Here is a 15,044-nt window from a genome sequence, read left to right on the forward strand (position 1 = left end):
TTATCTGACGTTCCTATAACACGGCCACTTTATTCTGTCCTGTGACCAGGAGGGGTTGCCTGACAACTCTTACTTTGCTCCCGACTGTTTCCACTTCAGTAGCAAGGCTCATGCCCACGCAGCCAGTGCCCTGTGGAACAACATGGTAAGATGACCAAGACGGAAAATTATGCTTCCTCTGATAATAAAAGATTCTGAAAAGTGTTCAGAGGACTTCAGATTCCCATCACTCAGGCTGTGAGGTTCCCCACACAGCACTGATGATAAACCCCAACCCCTCTGTCCCTCCCTCCCTCCCTTCCCCAGCCCTGCCTCCCAACTTTTCCAGTCTTGCCACCTGTTTATCACTCCCCATCTTCCTGCTTCTTGGTTTAGTTGCAACCTGTCGGCCAGAAGACAAGACAGCATAATTTTGAAGACAAGATCAATATCACATGTCCAGACCAGGTAGAGTGAAGAGCACAGCGTTGCCATGGGTCTACCTAAAGCCTCTTTTGCAGCCTTTTGAACCTTTCATTCAGGTTCCTCAGTTCCTTTCATCCCAGGTTCTCATCCATACCCCCAGCTCTGTTCCCCTACCCGCCCAATCCATACTGCAGTTAACCATCCACAATCCCCCATCTGATTGGACGGTTAGGGGTGACAGCCAGTGGCCAGGAGGCCCTAGATCTCGCTTCTGTCTCGCCCTGTCCCCGTGAGCCCTGGCACAAGTCTGCACCCAGGCCCTTTTCCAGCTGGGAGGAGGAGAGTGATAGTACCATCCAGCCCTCATGTAGAAGCTGATGGTGGGAGGACATTAAGGGCAGGATGGCACATCTCCATGATGTCCCCATGGCGGGATGAAAGAGTGAGGGGCTAAGATCTGAAATAATATTTTCTAGGATGGATGTGGGGATGAAGGTGGGGAGGTCAGCTGGAAGCCAGAGATAAGAAAGCAGACATTCACCAGGAAGGCAAAGCAGATCTCCCTGTTCACTCACAAATTGTCAGAAAGCTTCTTGGACCTTTACACCTGCTCCCTCACATCTGTCAGTTCCTTCCTCTGGATTCCCAGAGGGGTCCCAGGTCCGAGACAGGAACCTACTGAGTAGGGGCTTCAGGGGGTGGAACCTCAAAGCGCTTGGCTTTGAGGCACCTAGGCTACTACAGGGCAGGAGTGGCAGGGGTGGGAAAGAGGGCTAGGAGTTCGGGACCTGGGCTTGTATTAGTAGACAGTGGGACTCTGTTAGAAAGGGGCAGGGTGGAGAGAGGGAGGTGACCTAGCCACCCCGGCCAGCTGGATAAGAGGCAAAGTGCAGAGGTACTCATTCCTGGGAGCCCTGCAGGGTTTATTGTAGTTGTTTAAGGGGGTTGCAAAGAAGGCTGGGTTCATCCTGGGAGGGGGCCCAGCGGTCACCCTGGCGGGCAGGGACTTGGGAACCTGGAAGGTATGTGAGAGCAGAGCAGGAGGCCAGTTGACTTGCTGCAGTGGTTCGCCCCCTCTTCTCACAGGCCCGGCCATTTCTGAGCACCTACAAGAACCTCGTGCAGGTATGAACTTGTTGCTTCCTTTCAGCTCAGCTGCCAGTGCAGTGGGCAGCCCCTAGCAGGCACCAGTTCTGCAAGGCGATGGGTATGTGGGGAGCATTTCTGATGGGCAGTCGGAGGGTATTCACACTCTTCTATAAAGTCCACTCACCTACACCTTCAGACAGTGGGGAGGGCAAAGTACGCACTATTGATAACAGTTCAGACAGGGGGCCAGCCGGTCAACTCTCAGCCCCTTTAGACATAGGTGAAGAGAAACTTTCCCTTATAAATCCGCTGCAGAAGTGGGGGGTAGGGGGTGAGGAGGGTGTGTTTGCAGCGGGCTGGGCTCATCTTGTTGATGTCGATTTTGGCATTGGATGGTAGGGGTGGTGTGGGACAATCAGAACTAGGTTAACAGGTGGAGCCCAGCCTGACACTCAGAATCACCTGGGGTGCCTTCTTCAGATGTCCCTGTAGGCCCTCCCCAGGGTGGGGCCCAGGAATCTGCATTTGTTAAAGCTCTTGGGTGAATCCGATGCCCAGCCAGCTTCTCTGGCCCCTGGCAACCCTGGGATCTATTCTGCATCCCTAGGATCAGGGGAGCCAGCTGCTGTGCGGTGACAGAGCCCCTTCTGCCTCGCCACCCACCTCAGGTAAGCCCCCGGTGGCACACCAGGACTCTGGGCCCCTCTACAAGAACTCAGTTAATGGCCAGCACTTGCTTCCTGTCTGGGTGGCCACCTAGGAGAAGTCCCCCTCTTCTATAGCAGAGTCTGACCCAGCAGGACCCAGAGCAGCCAGGGTCCCCCCTGTTCCTCCCGCTAATGGGAGCACATGTGGGAGAACCACAGAAGAGCCTCCCTCAGTGGCCCAGCCTGGGGTGTGTCCTCACCGAGGCCCAGAACCGGGGTGTATGGTGCCCACTAGGGGGCCAGCTCTGTGGGTCACCCTGTGGCCCCAGGCTCTGCAGTCACTGCTGCCGCCTGGAAAGTTCTCAGGAGTCTTCAGAAGAGACCTGGGGGCAGGAAAAGACCCAACATGATTATTCCTCAGACTCTTGGAAATCCAGAACCCAGCTCTAAAGGAACCACGCATCAGACTGTGACCTCCTCTCCATGGGCCAATGCCCATCTGGTCGTGCACTCCGGTCACAGCTGGTATCCCACGTGACTGCTGGCACCAAAGTGCTGGGATCCCATGGTGCCCAAGCATCCTGCCCTCCCCTTCTTCCTCCCACCCTCTCTCAACACCTCTCCCTTCCCATAGGTCCAAGTTATCAGTTGTGTCTCTGATGGGGAAGCTGTTTTCCCCTGCCCTTTGCCTCCACGGCACCACAGATGCTCAGTCCTGCATGACCCAAACATGCATGTGGGCCCTGTGCCTGGTCTTGCTGAAAGCAAGTAGCACTGGACTTTGATGGTAGCTTCCTCCCCACAGACTCAAGTGTGTGCCTGTCTGTCTTTCCAGTGCACACCCTGAGACCTGCAGACATCCAAGTTGTGGCTGCTCTGGGGGATTCTCTGACCGTAAGGACTCTTGGGCCCCGTCCTTGCAGGGTGGGGGTGACTATGTCAGCTCCAGGTCCCCATCCTCCTAGCTCCAAGGCTGTGCTCTTGGCCTCTGCGGTCTCCCACCCCTCTGTCCTGACTCCGTCAGGCTGAGAGCAGGACGAGAGTTTGATTTTGCAGTCGCGTTCTCAGTCAGGTGTATAAGTGGGAATCCTTCAAGAGTGAGCTGAACTGTCTTAGGCAGAAGAGGTTATAAAAACTTAACATCACCTTTTGAACAGCTGCAAAAAATAATGTCATCTTGGACTCAAAAAATCTTCTAAACCTTCTGTGAGGGTGCTTTCCTCTTGGATTATACTTTACAAGCAGCTCCAACCCTCACATCTGTTTCCTCTTTGCATCCGCTGCAAAGCAGGAAAGACTCTGTAGTTGTGGTAAAGTTATGCTCTTAAGTTCCAAGAAATAAGGCCACGGTATCATCCTAGAGCACCACTTTCTGGCAGCACTTCTGAAGCCATGAGATTGCCTTACAGAATGTCCCCAAGGGAAAGTGAACTGTGAAATGCATGAGAAATCTGTCCACTGCAGATCTGTAGGCTCGCTCTTCATGTATGTCAGGAACTTAGGAGTAGAATGCTGCTAATGGTATTGAATCTCACGTTCGTAAAGCACTTTAAAGGCTTCAAAACTGATTTTGCAATTATGATCCAATTTGGCCATAAAAACAGTCCTGTGAGATAAGCAGGGCATGAGCTCAGGTCTGTAAGGAGGCAGCTGAGATCTGGGGAAGGCACGCAGCTGGAAAAACAGTAAGCCCAAGAACTCTGCCCCCACCCCCCTGGGGTGATGCTCTGCTCATGCTGCAACGCAGGCACAGGGAACACCTTGGGAAGCCCTGCACGTACGCAGCCTCCCTTTTCTCGGACTTGCTGATTTTTCCGTGGATTTTCATATTTGGATATGTTTTCAAAGGCCGGCAATGGAATCGGCTCCAAACCGGACGACCTTTCTGATGTCAGCACTCAGTACCGGGGGCTGTCGTATAGGTAATGTTAACCCGTGACCCCCTCCCACCCCATACTCACCACTCCCCTCCACCCCCAGAGATCGAGTGGGGATGTGTCTCCTGTAAAATGCATAAATACCAAAGAGCAAGGACCAGGTCTGGAGGGGGCTTTCAGAAGGAAAACCTATCTTATTTCTGGAAAAATGGAACAATTTGATGAGTGGAGAGGATATTTTTCTTTGATAACTCTTTTCTTTTAATTGTGCAGAAGAAGCAAACCGAGGTTCTTATCAGACTTCTGGGTCAACAAATTCAACATGAAATGCACCAGAAAACCACCAGATCTCTGAGTCTTCACCTTCCTGTTTGCATGTATATGTGCCCATGTGGTTGTTCCTATGTTTCTTGTTTACTGTCTGTCTGTGTTTATTCATGTTGCTTCTTCACGTTGTGTAGCCACACCTCTGCCTTTATGTATATGCATACATCTGTACAGAAAGTTCTGAAATGCAGCACCCACTTCAGGTGGAATCAGCCGAGACAAAAACCCCAACCAAGAGGCATTCCTGGGCCCCTCCCTTGTGCCTGCATAATGGGGGGAGTGGGGGAGGGTGGTATGGGAAGCACAGGCTAAGCCTTATGCTCAGTTGGCAAGTGCCTGATGCTACAGGAATATAGAAGGGGGGGTACTCAACCCTGCCAGCTGGGAGAGGAGGGCTTCCCAGAGAAGGTGGTACCTCGTTATGCCTTGACATGTTAGCAGTTTGGTAGGCGAGAAGAGTATTCCAGACAGGAAGTAGGAAAGCTTAAGGCATGTCAGGAGAGTGGTTGCTTGTGAGTATTCTTGTTTCTTTCTTTCCTAATAAAGTTCATGTTTATGAGCCCTTCAAAGTCATTGGTGATGAGCTCAGGTCTCTGCCACGAGAGGGCAGAGCGCTGATGAAAAGTGGGGTAGCCCAGTGCCGCCCCTCCCTTTCCTACAGAGAGAATCAAATGAAATGTTTCTTTCAAGGAAACGAGAGGGAACAGTGTACGGCTGATGCAGGCTGTGGCAGTTCTCTGGCCGGCCCTGAGGACCATCCCAGAGAGAAAGTTTTTCCTGAGTGAGGGGCATCCTCACTCAGCCAGGAGCCACCCACAGAGAGGACGCAGGTGTGGGTAGCGAGAGCTGAGCTAAAGGCCTCCCAGTGCGAGGTCCCATACACCTTCAGCCACTTTCAGGCGGGGGGGTCTCTGAGGAACAAAGTCAAGGTTGCCTCTTGCCCACTGGGTCCCAAGTGTTACTGAGGCTGCAGGAGAAAGACAAATCGAAGGGAGGAGCAGGAAAGCGGAGGGTATTGTAGTCAAAAAAACACAAGGTAGGGGCAGCTTTACTTGGTCTGAGCTAAAGGAGGAGGCAGTGTTGTCACATCCTCATGTGGGAAAACAGATAACAAAACAGACAAGCCGGCCAGCAGTTGACAGGTGAGCTACCCCTGGTGTGGTCAGGGGAGCAAGGTGACCCACCTAACTTCACAGTTACTGCGCAGATTCCCAGGATTCAGATACAGGCCATCTTCCGCTGAATGTTTCTCTCTGCAGCAGTGAAAACAGTCCAGCCATTGATGTTTCTTCCTATGAGTGAGGTCTAGTAAGGCTGGATGTTTTAATCTTCTGGTTCCGTTTTCAAGGCCTCATATATTCAGTGGCTCCTGTCCCTTTAAACCCTTTATTCTAAGTGTTTCAAAGACCTGCCCCAAACCCCACATGTGTTAAAAGTAGAGGTTCTTGGTCAGAGTCTAAGAGATAGTTTGACTCTTCATAAAATACGTAATGTTTCCCAAAGTGTGTTCCATAGAACACCAGCCCCAATCCTTGTGTTTGGGGGGCCTACTATATCCTTCCTCTGGGAAATTCACATGCATATAAGCATATTAAAGGCTCTGAGAAGCCTGACAATGTAGAAATCTATTTAAATTGTGTCTGTTTAATCCAATATTTCCCTTAATCCCAGAACACTTTGTTTGTTCAGGGTACCTGTTAGCATCTCCTGGGAAATGTCCATGTAGTAGACCAAGCTGAGAAAAAGCAATTTTCTGAAGCCATTAAAGCTTCTGGATAGGAAATAGGAAATTAATGATTCTGGGTAAACTAAGAATGCAATTTGAGCCCCTTTCTCCAAGGAAACAAAGTGGAGGGAGTGGACCTCACAGAGTCAGACTAGGGAGAAGAGTTCTTGGTAGGTGGGTAGTTATGAGCAGACCTTGCAGGAAGAGGTTAGGCTGTGAACATTTCCAAGGCCCCTTGGCCTGTAAGAATCACATAGCAGTGAAAGGCCCCAGCTCTGGCTAGCTTACTAGTGTGCCAAATCTGGAGGTATTTAGAGAATTGCCTTTCCTTCAGTTGAAGTGTTGGCTTGATTGCTCATTCAAAGGACCAAAATAAAATTTATTTATCAAAAAAAGCATTTCTTTGTCTTATTAATTAGGAGTTCAGTCTCACATTATTGAAACTCCTTTGATAAATGTTATCAAGCATCAGTTTTGCATTTCTCTTCATACTGTGAGTGACTCTGGAACAAAGCCCATCCTTTGAGCTCAAGATGTAATATGAACTCCATTCATCTGAAGGGTCTTGTCTAAACTAGCTGTTTCATGTGGGTCTGTTTTCTTTCATGTTTCCCATAGTTCTGATCAAAACCAGGGTTTTCATATTTTTGTTTCTCCATATTTATTTGTATAATTCTCTCTTTTCTCCTGGAAATGGGCTCTGAGAGATTTCTGTAGCCTATTGTCTTAATCAGCTACCACATTTGTAGAACAAAGATAGTTTTAGATAAGAAATTGTAATAGAACGTACTTGATGTGTATGCATTTATACGTGTTTCTGTGTTTATAATTTTTTAGCTTTTATATATTTCTAGAAGGAGGAAAGGAGGCAGGGTTAGAAGACAGTGATGAAAGGAGGTATAAGTCTTTGTCATTTCCTGCCAAGTGAAAAGTGTTGTGATGAAGTGCTTTTGGTCCAAAGAAGGAAGGATCAGGAAGCAACTAAAGTAGTAGCTTCATGCAGAGTTGGGAAAGGATCAGAAGCTTTAAAAGCAGTGCCCAACCAAAGGCCAGGTTCAGTTTAGACACTGGGTGGGACGTGGGAAAGAGATACCTGAGTGAGACTAGAAGGGTAGAGTTTACCTGGCTGCTTTTTGTCTCCACCTTTTGAGGATCTTGACCCTTTGACTTAAGCCCTTGACCCCACCCTAGTATAAAATAGTCAATTTTATTCCAAGCCTTCTCTTGAATGAAGAACAGCCATAACTTAGATTCATGGCCTGTCCTTCAGAAGTCTACACTGGTGGGCTGAATGTTAACACTGTATTCTCTGAGACCTCTTGGCCTGGAATAATATACTGGGATGGAGGAGGGAGTCACAGAAGAAAAATAACAGTAAACGTAGTACATCTGAACAGTGGACTTCATTAAAACAGAAATACTTCTCCCCTTGCCTCCCACATGTGTTCAGTTTAAATGCATGAAAGAAACTGAAACTTTGTGTGTGTCTTGAAGTTAGATTGAGGGCCATAAAACTAGATTATATGAAATTAGATCGAGTGTTGAAAGGCAGTGAGAGGCCATCCCCTGAACCTTCCAGTGGAATTTACCTGACCACTGGGCAGAGAAGAGCTTATCCATTTTCTAAAGGTTTCCAGTTCAAGCTGGTTTTTAGTTACCTTTATGGTTTTAAGTTTCCATAGAAAGTTGATTGACCTCTGTGTGCCTCAGCTTCCTACTGTGTAAAATGGCGATAATTCATCTACATTCCAAGCTTGTTTGGAGATATGAGATAACTAATGTAGAGCATGGCTGGGTGCATAGTATAGAATCAGCTAAGTATACGCCCTCCTGATTTGCAGAAGGAAAAAGCCCTCAGATTTCACCTTCATATCCTGGATTTGGAGGAGCCAGCCTCTTGGGGAATTCACATTTTTTCATAATACCTCAAACACAAAGAGGTGGCTCTGGGGCATCTGACAGATGCTGATGGTGTGGGTGTCTTTAAAAGATGGGGACACTTTTCTATAAAGCCTGTACATTGATTCGGTCTCTCTCACTGACTCGCTCACTTTCTACAGTTCAGGAGGGGACAGCTCCCTGGAGAACGTGACCACCTTACCGAGTAAGTAACCACCAGTGTCTTGACTCTGTCCACTGGGTCCATCTGATGCCCAGGCTTCCTGAAAGTGCCTCTCAGCTAAGAAAGGGAGAAATGACATCTTCCTTATGGACTGCCATTGAAATGAGAGGAGAGACCTGTGGACAGGCCATTGAAGGGGATGGAAAAAACTAGGTTCAAGCCCTGGCCCTTCTATATGCTGGCCAGGTGACCTGGGCCAAGTTACCAAACACCCTGAGCCTCAGATCTCTTCACCCAGCCCAAAAGGTATGGAGATAGATGAGCCAGTGAGTATGGCTGCACTGCAAAGAATAAAAAAAGAAAAGCTGAGAGGCTCTTGCTGCCTTGGCTCAGCCTGTCATCAAGTCATCTGAGGCCTCAACTCCTTTCTGGGGCATACTCCACCCCCCATCCTAAGCTCTCTGTGTCCTGTGCACCCTCTTCTCTTCCAGATATCCTTCGTAAGTTTAATGGGAATCTCACAGGCTATGCGGTGGGCACAGGAGATGCCAATGAGACAAATGCATTCCTCAATCAAGCTGTTCCTGGAGCTAAGGCTGAGTATGCATTTTTGGGGGGAGAGAGCTGTTGGGTAGGGAGTGAGAGGCACATCACTCCCTTTAAGGCTGTAATTCTGACCTCTGTGTACACAAGGGACCTTTATTTACAGCAATGATTTTAGAGTCTCCTGGCCATTCTCTTTGCTGGCTGCCTCTATGACTGCAGGGAGGCTGGATGGCTGGATCTTGGACAGAGACCGTGATCCTAGAGCCTGAACTTGGTCTTGCTTTCCTATGCAGCATGTTCTAATCTTCCAACCACCTGACCCACCATATCCAATTCTTAACACTTACCATGGCATAATGGTATTCTCTCCAATGCCTCATGAGTGGCAGTTTCCCCCATAGATCAGGGAGAACCAAATGGATGGGCAATACAGTCTCCACGTTAGAGGCTGCTTAGAAGAGCTGCTTAGAGGAGTGAGGAGTCATGTCCTGTCCTTATGCCCATTGTGGGGCTGCAGGAAATGCAGTTGGGAAGTTAGAGGCAGCTGGAGCCAAACACTCAGCCCCCCAGGCTGACCTCCAAGGAGGCCCCTCCTCCCACACCCCACTCCTGGAGGCTTCAGCCCCCTGGGTCTCCTCACTCCTGGCCCAGCCTGGGAAGACCCTTCTTGGTAATAGAAACAGCCAAGATGGTGGTACACGTGGACCCACCACCAGGTGCCAGGAGACCTCTGGTCTGTGGCTCCATCTCACACTAAAACAGGGGCCAAAACTAGTGAGGAGCTGAGGGTGCCTGAGAGCTAGTCTTTCCGTGTATTATAAACCCAGGTACGTGCAGGGTGTCTGTTTATTACCCCACCTCTTTCTATGCATGTGTGCTCAGTCACTTCAGTCGTGTCCTCCAACTCTTTGTGACCTATGGGCTGTAGCCTGCCAGGCTCCCCTGTCCATGGGGTTCTTCAGGCAAAAATACTGGAGTGGATTGCTATGACCTCTTTTTAAGAGAAGCATTTAGCTAAGTTGTGTCATTACCAAAAATGACACAACTAACATATACCTAAGAAAAATCACAGCCACTGGTAGGGGGAGGAGGGGAAGAAGCAGCTGTGTCAATATGAGACTTTTAACTATTGTGCTTGAGCATCAAATGCTCAGCTTCCTGGCAGCCAAGGTAAAAGAGGAAGCAAGCTAAAACTTACCTAGATCTAATTTCAGAGTCTATACCAGTCCTTTAAAGGAGACGAACAGTTTCCTGCACAGAATTGTTAAAGACGCTTTGCACGTGGAGTCCTAGAAAGGAGACCATGTGTAACAAATATAATTGGCAGTACCCTTGATTATAGAGGCTTAGGACAAACACACAGCTAGTTTTGTGAAGGGTTATTTGTTGTAATAACTTCTCCAGAAGAAGCAAGTAGCTTCTTGTCCCTGAGCCTCAGGGTCTCTGCCAGCTCATGTTGGAGGGTGGGGGGTCAGGGGTGGGGTGAAAGCCATGGAAGCCTCCAATTCAGGCCCTTTAGGGTGAAAGATCCAGGGGCTATTCCTCAATGGGACTGACTTCCTCTCCTCCTCAGGGAACTTGTAAGCCAAGTCCAGACTCTGATACAGAAGATGAAATCCGACCATGTAAGTCAGATTTATGATTATCTTTAAACACTAGCTTGCTAGCCCAGTAAAATCCCCAAATGGAACTGTTGGCCATGAAAACAGTGAGCCCCCGGTCCCTAGAGGCATTCAAGTGGCAGAGAGCAGCCCCTGTCAAAGGCCACCTGGAGGAGATTACGTCAACCAGAGGGAGGTTTGTCGCTGATCACAGTGACCCTGAAAGTCCTTCCTGATGCTAAGAATCTGTGGTCTATAAATAAATCCCTGAAGTGCTGTCAGCTCTGAGGTTCTGATCCTGTTATTTCAAAAGGACAAGGAAGTTTTAGAGGTTTGAATGGATTTCCTAGAGCTGTGTTGTTTTTTGGTTTGTTGGAAATCATCAAGCATTTTCCTCCCTCCGTACAGAGAGTAAATTTCCATGAGGACTGGAAGGTCATCACGGTGCTGATTGGAGGCAGTGATTTATGTGACTACTGCACGGACTCGGTAATGGGGGTGGGTCAGGCCTACTCATTGCTCTTGACTTTGACCTCTGGGCCCTGGAGATCCTCTTTGAGAACAGTCCCTAGAATTAACCTCAGGATTGTCCAAGGATACCTCTGTGTGTGTGCAGGCACATATACACGTGCACATGTACACACACACTTCTTTCCCCAGCCCTTCAAATTTCTGGCCCCACCTCCCTGTCCCAGGTAGTAGGAGTCAGAAGGTGGCAGACATACAGGGCTTCTGTTCCCCTCTCTTATAATTCCTGAAAGAAAGAGAAGAAAGAGTAAACCCCAAGCAGTTAGAAGTGGGACTTGACACGTTCTACTCCTGAAGTAAAGCTCCAACTGAAGGTTGCAGTCTTCTGTGTGGCCCAGCTAGTACCCAACTGTTCATCTCAGATTCTGACATCATGAGCTGGTCATAGTTGGAGGCCAAGGGAGAACGAGTCCTTGGGGCTGGATCTGGGGGCCTGGGGGAGAACCCAGTTCTGCCCGCTGCCCTCTCTCCCTAACCAGCTTCTCTTCTCTCTCCTGTCTCTCCCAGAATCTTTATTCTGCAGCCAACTTTTTTGACCATCTCCGCAATGCCTTGGACACCCTACATAGAGAGGTGGGTGGGGGCTCCCACAAACTGGACACTGCTCAAGCATGGTGGGGATAAGAGGGTAAAACGCTCTTCCCAAGGAGCTGGACAAAGACATGGGCTCATGCCCTTTCCATAGTTTGGGGGTACCCCCAAGGAAGCCTCATGCTATTTAGGGTCTCAGCTCCAAGGGTCTCAGGCTTGAAGGGGAAAGCATTGTGTGCACTAAGCATCCCCTCACCAGTACTGGGAACATTCTCTGGCAATGGCAGGCGGGTGGCTCCCAGGCTGGGCACTGCACCCTCAGTGGCAGGAGTATCTATAGCAGGCCCCTTTCTGATCCTGCACCCAATGTGTTCTCTCCCTACCCCCTGGCATGGACAAGACTGTCTGGCTGCCTGGGAGGGGTGCTCAGACAGCCAGATGCTTCTCTGGGTTTGCAGAGTTAGTCCAGGCCAGGCTGGAGGGGAGCCCATTAAGGGCTTATGTCCTGGCAAATGGGGCTGCCTCACCAAATTGAAAGCTAACTGATAGCTGAACAGAGCTAAGTCGTATCTGATTCTTTTGCGACCCATGGACTATAGCCCGCCAGGCTTCTCTGTCCATGGGATTTCCCAGGCAGGAATGCTAGAGTGGGTTGCCATTTCCTTCTCCAGGGGATCTTCCCAACCCAGGAATCAAGCCCAGGTCTCCTGCATTGAAGGCAGATTCATTATGAGCTGAACCCTCAGCATTTAGACCCAAGACTGCCATGTTGGCCCACTCTGGGAGGCACATTCACACTGCTGCCCATGTGGGTGGCACAGACTGCAGGGCTCTAGGTGGTCACTTCATGCTGACACCTCCCAGAACCCCACTCAGGGACCCCAGAGCCCGGTCCCACTTCTCAGGGTCCTAAGGCAGCTGGTGAAAGAAGCTTCCCAGGCCCTCTCTCACCCAGGGCCTCGCACGTAGGTACCCCGGGCGCTGGTCAACCTTGTGGACTTCATGAGCCCCAGTATCATGCGGCAGGTGTTCCTGGGGAACCCCGACAAGTGTCCTGTGCATCAGGCCAGGTAGGCAGGTGCTTGCTGATCTGGTTCACATGGTGGGAACTCCTCGGGGTCTCTGGTACTTGATCTGTCCGTGTGTGTATCTATAAAAGGGTCGGTGCCAGGACCACCTCCTTCTGGGAGGTCGAAGTCAGGGCCTCCACTTCCCTAACCTTAGGGTGCCAGTGAACCTCTGTGATGGGGGAAGTTGCCAGGCAGAGGTCAGGGCTAGGACACACACTAGTGTTTGAGAGACAGTGTAGCCCAGCCTGTGAGAAGGAGTGACATACAGGTGTGTCCACACATGGTGAAACCATAACAAAAGCAAAGCTCACTTACCTTTGTGGGGAAGAAGTGACTTGGGGAGGGACACGCAGAACTTCCAGTTGGGAGTGTTTTGTTTAAGTGGGGTGAGAAGTACACAGGTGTGTGTTTTATTGTTCCTCCTCCCTTACACATCCATTTATTCACTTAACAAATGCTTTTTAAAGTCTTACTGTGCACCAGGTTCTGTTTTGAGTAGAGTGATCTTTTTTCACATCCAGTAGATTTTATGAGTGTGAAATAATTCATCATAAAACAAAAAGGAACACAGCAGGGCACTAGTGTGAACTCCAGAGGTGTCTGGGGACCTGAGCAACAGAGGCTTGCCACAGCGTGCATTTGTACTCATTTTTAAACATTAAACATGGGCTTCTCATTGCCTAAATGCATTTGTTCAACGTAATTTGTTGAAGGCCCAGGGCCCGTGGTCCAACACTTCGTACTTTGTTAACGTGAGGGGGTGCCCATCCATACATCCTCCCCTTGTGCATCCCTGGGTCAGGCCTGAAACCTGCCCCTGAGCAGAGTCTCCTGTGAGCCACTCCCGCACCTCCACCCTGACCGCAGCTTTGGCTCTGGGTCCTTCTGTCTCTCCTCTTTTTGCAGCATTTTGTGCAATTGTGTTCTGACCCCACGGGAGAGCTCCCAAGAGCTGGCCAAGTTGGAGTCCATCACCCAAGCCTACCAGGTAAGACCAAGAAGGTCTCTCCTCTGCCTCGATCAGCACTCCAGCCCAGAGCCCCCCTGGGGAGGCTCATGGGAAGGGAAGAGCTATTCAGGGCATGAGGGTCGACATCACCATCCAGACCACTTCCTGGCTGAGATGTCTCAGGCACCCCAGGCAGATTCACAAAGGAACCTAGGTGTCTTGCTAGCTCAGCCCTAACCCTTGGCCTGACCAGGGGAATAGCCCTGGGTGCCCCATGGGACTGCCTTTCCCTCCCCTGCCCCCCAGATGCCCAGCTGCCCCCACAACCCCCCATCTCTCCAACAGGCAGGCCACGAGCCAATGGGGGTGTTGCAGGTCCCAAGCCTAGGGGCCCTCTAGAGGCCTCTCCCAGGTTTCTGTTCCTTTTGGGACTTCCTGCTGGCCCTTCAGAACTTGCAGTCCACTTAAAACCAGAACCAAAAGGAGGCACAACCCATTTCCAATTCTCTGGAAAGAGATTTGTCATCAAGTGTGTTTGTGTTCTCAAGAGAAGAACTGAGTTAGCCCACCTGTTGAGGAAGATGGGGACAAGGTCACTGCCCATCACCCCCAGCCTTGCGCTAACGGGTACCTGGAGCACCTGGGCCTGTGCTGAAGATGCCCATGGGTGTGTCCCCAGAGCAGCATGCGCGAGCTGGTGGAGTCCGGTCGGTACGACACGCGGGAGGATTTCTCTGTGGTTCTGCAGCCCTTCTTCTACAACATCCAGCTCCCTGTCCTGGCGGTAGGCTCCCTGCCCTTCCTGACAGGGCTCCCACAAGGAGGAGGAAATTCAACGTGGAAATGCCAAGTGCTCCCATAGACTGGGAACAAATGGGGTGGACCCAGGCAGCTCTCTAGCTGCTGGTCTGGTGGCTGCAGCCTCCTTGAACATCAGAGCTATATTCAAGAGGCAGCCTGATGTTTGATGTTCTCTTGACTGCTCATTGCAGCCTCCATTTTACTGAGTACCAACTACATGCCAGGCACTGTGCATACCATATGTAAAATCTTCACAATTACCTTTTGAGGTGAGCTTTATCATCCCCGCATAAGAGAGGCTCAGAGACATGAAGAATCCTTCCTAAAAGCATGCAGGAAATAAGGGACAGAGGTGAGATTTGAACACGTCCAACTCCAGACTGTTCACTTTCGGCCCCATACCCAACACTCCGGTTGTTGTTTCTCTCCCTGCCTCTGCTCTCCACCTGACTCTTCCATTCTGAGCAGAAGGGCTCCGTGAATGGACCAGGGTGGGGACTTGGGTCTGTCCACCTGGGCCTCCCTCCCAAGGGCCTGGCCTACCGAAAGAAGCTTTAAGCATCTTGACTTTGCCTAGGCCTGAAGCCCTATTCTCCCTACCAAGCTCACTGGGACCAACTGGTCGAGAGTTGGGAAATAGCTGTTCCCAGCTGGCTGGCTAAGACTTCCTCAGGGACTAGGATCTCATTCCCTCATCCATGGCATGGGTTGCATAAATGCACCTAAAAATATACATAGCACTTTTTAAATTAAATAATGGGAATTGTGAGATCCAGAAAGCAGGTTGGGGCTTGGGGTCACTCAAGGTTGTTGATCTGTGGGACCACTCTGAGCCCTCTCTCGAGGTGAGCAGGCCCTTAGGAAGCTGAGGGCTGGGAGCGCCCC

At 50.2% G+C, this 15,044-nt stretch overlaps 1 protein-coding gene across 1 annotated transcript in view; it reads left to right on the top strand.

Moving 5' to 3' along the window:
• Positions 1-15,044, top strand: part of PLB1 (phospholipase B1) — a 186,251-nt gene that overhangs the window by 137,634 nt on the left and 33,573 nt on the right. The window contains exons 33-46 of the mRNA XM_081484271.1: positions 50-145; positions 376-447; positions 1,492-1,530; positions 2,102-2,162; positions 2,977-3,035; positions 3,990-4,063; positions 8,132-8,175; positions 8,625-8,733; positions 10,253-10,304; positions 10,689-10,769; positions 11,316-11,381; positions 12,309-12,409; positions 13,316-13,397; positions 14,038-14,142. Of these exons, the coding sequence (XP_081340397.1) occupies positions 50-145; positions 376-447; positions 1,492-1,530; positions 2,102-2,162; positions 2,977-3,035; positions 3,990-4,063; positions 8,132-8,175; positions 8,625-8,733; positions 10,253-10,304; positions 10,689-10,769; positions 11,316-11,381; positions 12,309-12,409; positions 13,316-13,397; positions 14,038-14,142 (1,041 nt within the window). The remainder of the gene's footprint in view (positions 1-49; positions 146-375; positions 448-1,491; positions 1,531-2,101; positions 2,163-2,976; positions 3,036-3,989; positions 4,064-8,131; positions 8,176-8,624; positions 8,734-10,252; positions 10,305-10,688; positions 10,770-11,315; positions 11,382-12,308; positions 12,410-13,315; positions 13,398-14,037; positions 14,143-15,044) is intronic.

The sequence above is a fragment of the Giraffa tippelskirchi genome, chromosome 4 (assembly GCF_054371585.1).
Source record: "Giraffa tippelskirchi isolate mGirTip1 chromosome 4, T2T-mGirTip1v1.2.pri, whole genome shotgun sequence".
In the NCBI taxonomy this organism is placed as follows: domain Eukaryota; kingdom Metazoa; phylum Chordata; class Mammalia; order Artiodactyla; family Giraffidae; genus Giraffa; species Giraffa tippelskirchi.